The 13,128-nt window shown below is 46.7% G+C and overlaps 1 protein-coding gene across 1 annotated transcript in view; it reads left to right on the top strand.

The window, feature by feature from the left end:
- LOC309383751 (pregnancy zone protein-like) overlaps positions 1-13,128 on the top strand; it is an 87,820-nt gene that overhangs the window by 10,193 nt on the left and 64,499 nt on the right. The window contains exons 3-8 of the mRNA XM_081936591.1: positions 3,647-3,812; positions 7,234-7,286; positions 7,763-7,783; positions 9,043-9,211; positions 10,403-10,487; positions 12,754-12,871. Coding sequence (XP_081792717.1) covers positions 3,647-3,812; positions 7,234-7,286; positions 7,763-7,783; positions 9,043-9,211; positions 10,403-10,487; positions 12,754-12,871 — 612 coding nt within the window. The remainder of the gene's footprint in view (positions 1-3,646; positions 3,813-7,233; positions 7,287-7,762; positions 7,784-9,042; positions 9,212-10,402; positions 10,488-12,753; positions 12,872-13,128) is intronic.

The raw sequence follows: 13,128 nt of genomic DNA, 5'->3' as shown, positions 1-13,128 counted from the left end.
GGGGCACGGGTCCAGTAAACATGTAGTGGATCGCAGCCGCCCACGTAACCTGTCCAAATCCTCGGGGGCAACAGAATCAAACTCCTCCCAGAATGGTCTCTCAAGACTCGCTGTTGACGACTCCTGCGGTCCACTGAAAGGGGCCCATCCACTCCGGATCTGAGCGATTTTGTCCTGCAGATATTCCCCGAACTCCTCTGCTCTGCCCTGCAAAGGGGCTTCCCGCGGCCTCTGTGATAAGAGGGAGCGGGTCACCCGAAACAGGGCAGCAGGGCGGTTATCGGCGGACGCAATAAGAGCGGCACAATGTCTACGTTTGGCCGCTCTTAATGCCACAAGGTAGGTCCGTGAATAGGCTCTTACCTGTGTTCGATCAGATTCGGAGCGCGAGGACCTCCACCTGTTCTCTAGGCGTCTCCTATGGCGTTTCATCACCCTTAGGTCCTCGGTAAACCAAGGAGCCAGGGTGGTTCGCTGCCGTAGGAGAGGCCGCAAAGGCGCAACCAGGTCCAAGGCCCCAGCAGCCGCCCTATTCCAGGCGGCCACTAGGTCCCCAAACCAAGAGCGGGTCAGGGCTACAGGAAGTGGCCCAAGCTCCGTCTGGAATCTATCCGGTTCCATCAGGCGCCTGGGGCGGTACCAACTTGGACAGTCTGGTTCCTCCTCCCCGCGGTGGGGGGTAGCGCCAGGGAAGTCGAGCCGGAGAGATGAGTGATCTGACCATGACAGGGGGGTAATAACCAAATCCCCTATTCCCAGATCACTCGTCCACTGCCCAGATACAAAAACAAGGTCCAGCGTGTGACCGCCCTCGTGTGTGGGGCCCTGAATTAATTGGGTCAGGTCCATGGCTGTCATGAAAGCCATGAACTCCCGAGCCACCTCGGACGCTTCCCCCGTCAACGGCAGGTTGAAATCCCCCATAACCAGTTTGGGGGTTTCAACTGCCGTTTCTGAGATCAGCTAGAGGAGCTCGGGCAGGGCTTCTGATGCATAGCGAGGAGCCAAGTATACAATCAGCAAGCCCCACTGCCTCCCTGGGCCCCATTTCACACCAAGGGATTCACATCCGGATATCTGAGGCACAGTGAACTCTCTTGGCTCCAGACCCTCCCGTATAACCACCGCCACTTCACCACCCTTACCCAGGGCCCGGGGCTGATGGAATGCACGGAAACCTGGTGGGCACATTTCCACGAGGGGTAAACCACCCTCGTGGCCCAACCAGGTCTCCGTTATCCCTGCAAGGTCCAGCTCCCCCTCCGAGATCAACTCATTAATGAGGGGGGCCTTGTTGATAACGGACCTTGCATTGCAAAGTATCAGCCTCAGGCCCTGGCTCTGTAGTTCCTGGCCACCTAGGCTGCGGGGGTTGGTCCAAGCGACCGGGCGTGTCCAACAGCCACGGTCTCCCAACCGACTACGAGATCTTCTTCTCTCCTTGCACCCACCCCTCCCTACGACCGTTGTAATAGGGCAACCCTCTATTGGAGTGTCATTCTCCCTCCCCCCTACTCCGCTTACTTCCCTCCTGGACTCACCTGTTCGCCTGGCACTGGTCCCCCTCCTGGCCTGATTAACCCACCCACCCACCCTGGAACCCCCTAAAAAGGATAAAAAGCATTTCATTAAAAAACCCCTAAGTTTGCGCTTCCTCCACCTCTCTGGGTTCACAAACCCATCATCAAGGTGGGCCCCTGAGAGGGCAAAGGGCCATGCCTGCGAGAGGGGGGACTCCCAATACCAGAATCTTAGATTTTAAAAGAGTTGATTTTAACAAACTCAGAGAGAACTTGGGAAAGATTCCTTGGATGAAAATCCTAAAGGGAACACAACTGAAGAACCTTAGGAAACTCTGAAAAGTATTATCCTAAAAGCCCAGACCAGTACAATACCACTGAAAAAGAAGAACAAAAAATGCAAGAAGAAACCAGCATGGCTGAACAAAGATCTCTGTGACAAATTGAAAGACCAAAAGGACAAGTACAAAAAATGGAAAGAAGGACACATAACTAAGGCAGAATATCAGCAGATAGCCAGAATATGTGTAGGACACCCACTGCAATAGTAATCAGGGACTTATCCTGATGTCACTAGAAGAATAATTCTGCATCAAGTGAGAAATAGAATAGGTTCCTAATCAACCTAAGCTGACATTTTTTTTGTCCAAAAAGTAGAGGAGGGAACTAGAGGGACAGTCATTCTGGATTTAATTTTCACAAACAGAGTGGAAATTGCAACTGGGTCGCTGAACCGGTAGGGACAGCAGGCTGGCCACGCCCCCGAACCGGTTCCATGGTTGCCCATGCTGTTGCCAGCATGTTTTTTATTCCATTTTTAATGTTCTGTGCATTCACCGAACACTTTATAGGCCACTGTGTATGTGTGCATGCATGCGAAGCGGCGGTAATGCCAGCAGTAACCCACCCCTGGCTCAGTCACATTTCTCACCATCATATGCAGGGAAGCAAAAGTTTGTGAAACTAAACAAAAATCACTCAATCATTTCCACTTTGGGGAGATCCTTTTCTTTCACGACAAGTTGGAATTAATATAACTTTTTTTTTAGTCCTACAAAATTTTGTTTCCCTGCCCATGATGGCAAGAAATGTGACGGAGAAACCCAATGGAGCTGGAAATCAGCTAGGCAAAGAAATGCTTCAGGAAAGTGAGGGCTGGGCGGTGGTGGGTGAGGCAAGCTTTTCTGCCCACAAAAACATTGTCTTTGGCGGCTGACACTGAAAGGCAGAGCAAGAGCTGCCTGGAAGAAGCCAGTTGGCCTGGGAGTCTGAAATACCCTTCCTCTCCCCACTTGCCACACTCCCAAATACAAAGAAAAAGGGGGCAGGTGGCTAAGTGAGGATCGGGAAGCCCTTCCCCTCAGTGATGGGGGAGATGGCAAGAGAAGCTCCAACTCGCTTGACACGCCCCAATGAAAGGCAGCAGTTTCCCTTCCCCACCCTCTGGAAACCAAGTGTCAACACACACCCAGTCACCTATGCAAAGATCAGCTGGGCTGCAGGGACTGTGTGGGAATCTGCAGGGACGGCAGGCAAGTGAACTGGGCCGTGGGGGCAGATGTGGGGGTAGCAGGAAAGCAGGTTAGGCATGGGGACCGTGGAGAAGGCAGGCAACCTGGCTGGGCCATAGGTGCCACGTGGGAGGCAGGCAACCAGGCCTGGCTGTGGGGATCACAGAGAAGGCAGGCAAGCAGGCTGGGCTGCGTGGACCATGTGGGAGGTAGCTGGGCGAGAAGCAAAGGAAGACCCACCAGGCAGAGAAGAGATGGGTCGTGTGGCCGAGGCAAGTGAGGGAATCAGAGAGCAGCAGAAGCTCTGCCACGGGCATGACTCTAGCCAAAAAGCCTAGACAGGTAAGGCGAGATAAGAAGTGACTGGGAGGGGAAGGTAGCGTGGGTGGGGCCAGCAGCTTTCCGAATTGCATAAAAATTTAACAACTGGTTCATGCGAACCGGTCCAAACCTGTTGAATACCACCTCTGGATAGAAGGGGTTGAAATTGCAAGAACTGTGGGTGAGAGTGACCATGTCATACTGGAATTCAACATAATGCAAACACAAGCAATAGAACATAATGATAACATTATTGCTCAAACCATTTGATTTTGTCTCTTCTCATTCCTGCAGATTCCCAGGGGGAGCAACGTTTTGCCATCATCCGAAGCCATTCTCATGTTGAGAGCAAATGGGTTGACCCAGTATTTCTGGAGCCGCAAAACAGTGTGGATTCAGAAACCAAAGCATCTGCTTTTCATCCAGACAGACAAACCAATCTACAGAGCAGGACAGAAAGGTAAAGGGCAACTCCAGTGGGGAACCTGCTCCTGAAAGTCTTGTTTTTCTAACCCTTTCAAACCCTGATTGTTGCAACTTTTACAGGTTTTCTTTTTCAAATTTTAGAACTTTCATTTCTTAGCCAGCCGATTCTTAAGCGAGTCATGCCAGCTTTTACGACCTTTCTTCCCTCGGTTGTTAAGCGAATCACTGCATTTGTGAAGTGAATCCTGCAGTTGTGAAGCAAATCTGGCTTCCTCTCTTGATCCCATTGTCGAACGTTGGTTGGGAAGGTTGCAAATGGTTGATCCCATGATTCCCAGATGCTTGTAACCAGTGGTGGGATTCCAATAATTTAACAACTGATTTTCTGCCCTAATGACCGGCTGGGTAGGTGTGACTGAGTGGTCATGTGACTGGGAGGTCAAGGCCAACTTGATTGGTCTCACCTTAGGAAATTTCTCCTTAGTCCAACTCACAGTAAAATAGCACTGTTCCAATATTTAGAATAGAATAGAATAACAGAGCTTGAAGGGACCTTGGAGGTCTTCTAGTCAAACCCCCTGCTTAGGCAGGAAAACCTACACCACTTCAGACAAATGCTTATCCAATCTCTTCTCAAAAACTTCCAGTGTTGGAGCATTTACAACTTTTGGGGGCAAATTGTTCCACTGACTAATTGTTCTAACTGTCAGGAAATTTGAGGGGCTGCTGCAAAAATGCAGGTGTCAATCTATTTTTCCAAAGAATCAAAAGGCACAACAAGAAACAATGGATGGAAACCAATCAAGGAGAGAAGCAACCTGGAACTAAGGAGAAATTTCCTGAATTAATCTGTGGAACAGCTTGCCTCCAGAAGCTGTGAATGCTCCAACACTGGAAGTTTTAAAGAAGATGTTGGATAGCCATTTGTCTGAAATGGTGTAGATCAGTGATGGCAAACTTTTTTCTGCTTGGGTGCCAAATGAGCATGGGTGCATGCAATAGCACATGGGTGTGTGACCGCACCCATAATGCAATGTCGTCCCCCTGCACATATGCACAGGCCTCATTGAAGCCTCCGGACTTCCGGTAGGCCCGTTGGGCCTGTTTTTCGCCAACTACAGGCTCCGGAGGCTTTCCTAAAGCCTAGGGAGGGAGAAAATGGCCTCCCCCCTCCTGAAGGCCAAAAATCAGCTGGCCAGCGCTAGCTGAAGCTGAACTAGAGCAACACCTTGTGTGCCCTCAGATATGGCTCTGCATGCCACCTGAGACACGCATGCCATAGGTTTGCCATCATGGGTATAGGTTTTCCTGCCTAAGCAGGGGATGGGCTAGATCCAGGATAGCGAACCTATGGCAAGGTGGCACGCAGAGCCATTTGTCAGGGCCTGCATGCGCTGGCTAGCTGAGTTCAGCCTTTTTAAAAGCCATTTTTCGCCCTCCCCAGGCTCCAGAGGCTTTGTAGGACCCTGGGGAGGGCGAAAAGAGCCTCCCCCCCTGGATGCCCTCTGGAGGCTTTAGGAGCTTCCCTGAAGCCTCCAGAGTGCAAAAAAAAAATGGCGCCATGGGCAAACCGGAAGTTCAGGAACGAACTTCCTGTTTGCTTGTAGGGTCGTATTAAGCCCTCCGGAGGCTTCAGGGACCTTCAGGGGGCTTCCCTGAAGCCTCCGGAGTCTTTTTTTGCCCTCTGGAGGCTTCAGGGAAGCCTCCTGATGGTCTCTGAAGCCTCCGGAGGGGCGGGGGAGGCTGTTTTCGCCCTCCCCAGGCTCCTATAAAGCCTCTGGAGCCTGGGGAGGGCGAAAAAAGCATGCAAAAAATGGGGGGTGCGCCTGACATGTGTGCATGCACACTGAGGAGTCTCACATTGCATTATGGGTGCAGCATACCCATGCACGACTCCCCTGCGCTCCCCCCACATACGGCCACTTAAGGCAAGCCAAAAAAGATTCGCCATCGCTGGGCTAGATGTTCTCCAAGGTCCCTTCCAACTTCTGTTCTGTTCTATTTCTATTCTATTCTATTCAGCAAAACCGAAGGAAATGCAAGAGGCCACAACACGTTTGCAGAGCACATGAAGGCAGGACAAGAAGCAATGGGTGGAAACTAATCAAGGAAACAACCTAGAACTAAGATGAAATTTCCTGACATTTAGAACAATTAATTCGTAAAACAACCTGTCTCTAGAAGTTGTGAATATTCCAAGACTAGACGGTTTTCAAAAGAGTTTGCAGAACCCTATGTCTGAAATGGTATAAGGCTTCCTGCCTGAGCAGTGAGTTGGACTAAAAGACCTCCAAGGTCCCTTCCAGCTCTGTTATCCATTTCAGAAATGAATAATTTTAGTATTTGAGGGGTCCTTGTTGGTCTCTTGTGGTTGGTTGTTTCTCACAAACATTTCATTATCCAAACTGGGCAATATCATCAGGTATTTATTTATTATTATTTATTTATTTTATTTGATTTCTAGACCGCCCCCTCTCCCCGGAGGGACTCGGGGCGGTGTACAGGTATCAAATTAAAAACCATACAAACAGTAATAAATATAATTAAAATCGGATTAAACTTTAGACCCCTGTATAAGTTTATAAAAATTGAAAACTTAGCCTTAAGACCAACCCGTGAAATTTAAAAATACAGACTGGGGTGGGAGAGCTGGAATTAGGCCAGGCTGGCTAGATTAAACAGGTGGGTTTTGAGCTTCTGGCGGAAGGAGCGGAGGTCCGTGGTTGTTCTAATATCAGGGGGAAGGTCATTCCAGAGGGTCGGGCTCATCACAGAGAAGGACCTTCCCCTGGGCGTCGCCCCCTGGCACAGCCTAGTGGACGGCACCCGGAGGAGTCCCTCTCTGTGTGAGCGGAATAGGTAATATCAAAGGGAAGGAGGATAAAAAGATCTATGATAAATAGAGATAGTGGGTATGCTCTTCCCCTTGGAGAAGAGAAGACTATGTGGAGGTCTGACAGCAGTCTTCATGTATCTCTTACCTGATCAATTTTGGGGGTCTTTCTAGGAGACATGAAACAATGATCTAAATGTCAGAAAGGTACACTATGAATGCGCATCAGGAAAAAAATGTATTAAGGGAGCTGGATGGGATTGACTACCCAGGAGGAAGGATTGACGGAAGGATTTAAACAAAAGCTGGATGGCCACCTACCAGGAATGCTGCAACAGTGTATTACTGCCCTGGACAGGGGTCAGATTAGTGTTTTTCAACTGTAGCACCTTGAAGATGTTTAGATTTCAGTTCCCAGAATTCAACAGCCAGCACAGAATCTTTGGGAAAGACCCCATGGCTTGTCAGGGAATTCTGGGAGCAGAAGTCCACACATCTTCAAATTCTTAAGTATGAGAAAACACTGGACTGCAGTCAATGATCTCCAAGATCCCTTCTATATTTTAATATTTCTATATTCAGTGGCTATTTTTCCCACCTATTCTCCCTCTGTCTTTTGCAGTTCAGTTTCGCATCGTCTCTATGGATAAAGATTTACGCCCCCTGAAGAAGAAGGTAAATTTAGTGGGATACGAAACAGACAGAGATGTTCTCCATGTGAAAACATTCAATTCACGCTCTCCCCGGGGTCAATTCCCCTCCGGGTGAATTGTATGCACCCCTCCCTCCTCACATGTAACACTGAACCCAGTGTGTGGGGAGATACCCCTGGGTGAAAATTAGTGAAGATGCGTGGAGTAGTTGAAGGCTTTGGATTAGTACAGGATGCTGAGCTTAAATCTACTCTTAGTTATGAAAAATGGTTGGGTGATCTTGTGGCTAGGCACTGTCACCAATCAACCTTGCAGAATAGGGGAGAATTCTAAGAGTATTTTTGTATCTCAAGGTAAGGCAAGATGCAAATAAATACATATCAAAATCATAATGCAATATAAAAGAATCTCCCATGCCCTGTGTATCTACTCCCCCCCTCTATCCTCATTTTCATTCCTTAGTGCCTCTGATTTTCCTGTGTTTTTGTTTTTTTACAGTTTCCAGTTGTGTACATCCAGGTATGTGCTGAAAGGCCATATCAGCGCCAGCTCCATGGCTGATTGGACCTCATTGATCTTTGGATGGGAGGCCACCAGGAAATCTGAGGGCTGCAGGTTCTTGGGAAATCAAAATGACCAACCATTTCCAGATGGTTGCCCGGAAAATGATACAAGCAGATCTCTTGGTGGCGAGCGAGCGAGATGTTTAAAATAGCTAATATCGAGTCCCATTTCACTTAGTTAAGAACGGGGCTAATTCACACAGTCCCACAAAGTAGCAAAATTAATGCTGTTGGGAAATGAGGAATAGTTTGTCTTTAAGAGGTTTGTTCCCATCTTCTTTACTAGGAATTGGGCTGAATGAGTGCCCCCTCCTTGCATTTGATCACAGAAACAGTAGCATCAAACAGTAGCATCAATCAAGGAAATCAACTAAACACATGAATCAATTTCCTGCATAAAGTAGTTCATAGGTTTAGTGCTACCATTTCTGGGCTGCAATTCCTCAAGGTGTCCACTAGATGGCAGCAGAATGGTGAGCTACTCAGTGAACCCATTCCCTCCATCTAGTGGTCCTCTGGAGGAATGCAGTGCTGATCTGGCAACCAGCTAAGAGGCTTGTTTTGTTTGGCTCCTTTCTTTCTTAAATTAGTTGCTCTAAAGTTGTTAAAGTGTTCAAGGAACTATGTCCCAACCTCCCACAGCTTGTACTATCTGAGCTTGAACATCCCTTTTTTCTAATGGTAGATCCTTCTTGCTAATAGCAATAGCACTTAGACTTATATAGCGCTTCACGGTGCTTTACCGCCCTCTCTAAGCGGTTTACAAAGTCAGCATCTTGCTCTCAATGATCTGGGTCCTCATTTTACCAACTCCAGAAGGATGAAAGGCTGAGTCAACCTTGAGCCTAATGAGGTTCGAACTGCCAAATCTCAGGCAGCTGGCAGTCAGCAGAAGTAGCCTGCAGTACTGCACTCTAACCACTGCGCCACCATGGCTCTAAGACCTACAGCCACCATCTCCAACTTGGGACCTTCAGAAAATTAGGGAGTACAACTCCCCGAATTTCCAGCCAGCACAGCAATTGTCCTTGCTGGGTGCCGATTCTGAGAATTTAATCCCAATACATATATGGCCTTCTGAAAGGCTGCCATATCCAAATACACTGCTCATAGCGCTCAGAGATTGTAGGACTACATTTTCTGGATTATGAACCACTGATTCTAGAACAATTCTGGGTTATGGACAAACTTTGGAACTTGTTATGTTCTTTCCAGGATCCCCAAAACAACCGGGTGTTCCAGTGGAGAGATGTGGAAATTCCGTTGGCCATAATCCAGCTTTCCTATTCTCTGTCTTCCGATCCCGTCTTGGGCACCTATAAAGTGGTGGTAGAGGAAGACTCCACGAAAGTTGTAGAACACAGCTTTGATGTGGATGAATATGGTAAGAAGGAGAGATACACTGCCCTTCTTTTCTCCCTCCCTCCCTCCCTCCCTCCCTCCCTCCCTCCTTCCTTCCTTCCTTCCTTCCTTCCTTCCTTCCTTCCTGACAGTCCAGATTATTTGATTGTATTGAATTAAGGTTTATTTGTCCCAATGAAATTGTAGCAGCTTAATTTGCATGCTGAAGTTTGAAGATTTAAATGCCTCTTCATATTGAGCTGGTAGATTTTAAAAAAATCATTATTCCTAGAACATTTATATTTAGGATTATTTTTAATGATGAAAAAAGCAGGATGGAAATGGAAGTAAGTAAATAAGTAAGTAAATAAGTAGAAAAGGAGGGAGGGAGAAGAAAGAAAGGCAGAAGGGAGGGAGGGAAGGAAAGAAAGAAAGGGGGAATTAAGGAAAGAAGGAAAGAGTTCATGAATGGACAAATTAATGACTGAACGAATAGATGAATAAAAATAAATATTTGGCAATGAGGTTTAGCAGGCCAGAGACCTTAGATTTCTGTTTATTCAGTTTAATTCTAAGAATCACTTAATCCAACAGATTTAACATTGATCTTGTTACTCAGCTAAATTAACCCATTTTCTGAGATCAGAGATTATGATTTACCAGCTAAATCATATAGAGATCACAGATGAATATGGAGTCTCTGGGTCAGGTAGTTAAGAGAGTGGTTGGGAAAGTGGGATTGAAGCTTCACTCAACAACTCCCTAGTCCAGTAAAACTAATTCAACGGGTTGAACTTCTACACAAGCCACCAAAACAAGGACAAATTACCTAAGAGTGAAACCAAACATTTTAAAATGGTGATGGCTAACCTTTTCGGCATCGAGTGCCCGAAGCGAGCATTCGTGTAAACCCCCAAAATGCAATTTGTGTGTGTTCCCTGCATATGTGTGGGTGTTCCCCTTGCATGCAAGTGCATCTCCCACATGCGCCCTGCCCCTGTGCACCAGAGATCCGAAGACCAGCTGGCTGGTTTCGCCATCACGGTTTTAGAAGGTCTCCCAAATGCAATTGTTAAATTAATTCTGGCATCATCTGACTTTTCCATTCAGATCTCAATTGTCTGGCCAATTTCTCCCATCTCCTTAGCCCTCAAGGGAGGTCACAGGAGAGGAGAGTTTGTTCTTCCACAAGGTTCTCCTCATGATTTTCTTCCCTTCCCTTCCATCTTTCTAGTTCTGCCCAAATTTGAGGTTTTGGTGAAGGCCCCGAAGCTCATCCAGGTTACGACTAAGCAAATGGAAGTCAGTGTGTGTGGCAGGTACGTGATGCTCATCTACTCTCTTTTTCCAAAGTGTTCGCAGAAGATGCAAGTTATTCCTGGTGTGTGTTCTGAGCCAGCCTTCGCAAGTAATAATAGGCCGCTTACTCACAAGTTTTCAAAATAGAACAGGAACAGTAACGAAAACCAAATGTAATTAGTCCCAACAAACCTGGCTCTGTCTAAAGAATCCAGATTGTCTGTGACAATCAGTCACTCCCAAACCTCTCCTATTTATTTGCCAGCCAGGGAGGGGCTGGCTAGCACCTTCATCTGCTTTTCCCTGAGAGCCGGCATATTGCTTTCCTTTGCTCTCCTCTCCTTTCTTCTCTGCGCATAGTTGCATCTGGGATGGGCTCCATCTGTTCCTCCCCCCTCATTCAACTCAAGCACCAAAGACAGCTGCCTCTCCACCTGGGGGAGGATGGAGGGCCCTGGTTCTGATGCTGTTTTCTTATCAGAGCCCTCCAAAGGCTCCGAAACTGGCCAGGCCCTCCCTCAACCTCCTCCTCGTCTGATTCTGATGTTAGCTCTGATGGCAGCCGATGGACCACAACAGCAGAAGAAAGGGAGGGTGGGAAATCTGCTCCTGTTTGGGTTTTGCTCGCTTCTTTGATACAGGTTTTTTGACAAGACATGAACGTGGCTTGATGTTGTTTTCTTTGGACATTCTGAGAATGTCTTATTTAATTTCCCTGCCTGGGATCTCCTGGTGGCCTACTGTCCAAATATTGAACAGGCCGTATCCTGCTCAGGCTCAGAGATCATCTAAGGTTGACTTTGCATTGATACCTTGTGGGGCATGGATTGAAAGGCGTGATAGTGATGGGAGTAATTTTCTTCCTTCTGAAGGAAACCAGAGAAGAAGAATAAAAACATCTTTCATAAGAAATAATAAGATACAATAACCCATAGATAGAAATATACCTGGAAGCTCTGGAGGTAATAAACCTAACTGATAAATATTGAGGAAACTGGTGAGAGAAAACGTATAACAGTATTAAGCAGAGTCTTAGTCAGGTGGTTATGGTGAAAGGCTGGGTGAACAAGGGTTGTTTAAACAAAGACAGTATAAACAAGCAGAAAGAAAGAAAAAAAATCCCGCCTGCAAGATTTGCTCTTTAATAGTATCAGGAAATTGCCCAGAGTCATTCTGGACTGAGATGATGGATAAATGGCAAAAAATAACACAATTCAATATAATATAAAATCAATGATAACCTGATATAATTAAAAAAAGATAACTGATTATGAAAGAAAGAAAAATAAGAAATACAATACATGACAAAACAGAAGGTTAAAGAAATCCAAAGCAAAGCCAGATTTAGATATATATGAGCCATATAAATAAAAATATTATTTTTTAAACAAAATGAATGCAAGGAAAATATCTGTGTCCCAAGATAATGTTGCAGGATCCCATCTGAGTCGGTCACCGGGACGAGAGTTTCAATCTTCTGAGTTTTGGAGTCATGCTGGAGTCCATCCTCAGGGAATTACTCTCTCTCTGCAGAATGTGTGCAACGGGCTGTTCTATGCATAGTATTTATGTAGTGCCTAGTTCTGTGTGGCTCTTTGTTGCTAATTGAGGTATTGACATCTGGCTATTAAATTGTTGTAACCAATGACTTAACATCTGGCTATCAATATCCCAATTAACAAGTAACACATAACTGGGTTTCATATAAATATTATGCATTCTGGAGAGAGGGACAGAGGTGGGAGAGGGAGGGCGAGAGACCAACTTTGCAAGCTTGGAAGACTAAATCTCTGGGGGAGGGAGAGGGAGAGGTGGGAGGGAGGGAGGGAGGGAGAGAGAAAGAGCGAGAGAGAGAGAGAGAGAGAGAGAGAGAGAGAGCAACTTTGAAAGCCTGGAAGACTAAATCTCTGGGGGAGGGAGGGAGAGGAAGAGGTGGGAGTGTGTGTGTGTGTGTGTGTGTGAGAGAGAGAGAGAGAGAGAGAGCAACTTCGAAAGCCTGGAAGACTAAATATCTGGGGGAGGGAGGGAGAGGTGGGAGAGCGAGCAACTTTGAAAGCCTGGAAGACTAAATCTCTGGGAGGGAGGGAGAGGGAGAGGGGGGGGGGGAAGAGAGGGAGAGTGAGACTCCAAAAGCCTGGGAGACCAAATGGTCCAAGTGACTAACTCAGCCTAAAAAAAATACCCAAAAGGCTTCCTCTGGATGCTGTATGTCCCCTTGATCTTCTTTCCTTATGAAATCATCTCCCTCTCCGTGTTTTTATTCACATTGGTGGGTTCTGATTCCAGGTACACCTATGGGAAACCTGTGCCTGGCCTGGTGAAACTGACTCTCTGCCGGCATCCCCAACGACTGTTTTATGAGTGTAATAGTGGTAAAAGTATGTGTAAAGAATTTGACCGCGAGGTAAGGGACGCCGAGTTTTCACAGCTGGGATATCTTCGTAGACCTACTTTAAACCTAATTTTGCTGTTTTATTTAAAAATGGGGATTATATTTTCTGGATTCACTCTGACAAACAGTAGGGAGGGTGAGCATGGATTTTTGACATAATAATTTAAAATAATGCTCGGTCTGTTGAAACTGTATGGGAAAAGTTGGCAAAAAGAGACATTGTTCCTCCCTCATTTTCAAATGTTTCTCTCAATTAAATTGCTCTGCGT

This window comes from Natrix helvetica (assembly GCF_964273705.1).
Source record: "Natrix helvetica genome assembly, chromosome: 1".
Classification (NCBI taxonomy): domain Eukaryota; kingdom Metazoa; phylum Chordata; class Lepidosauria; order Squamata; family Natricidae; genus Natrix; species Natrix helvetica.
This window is presented reverse-complemented; position numbering and strand designations above follow the sequence as displayed.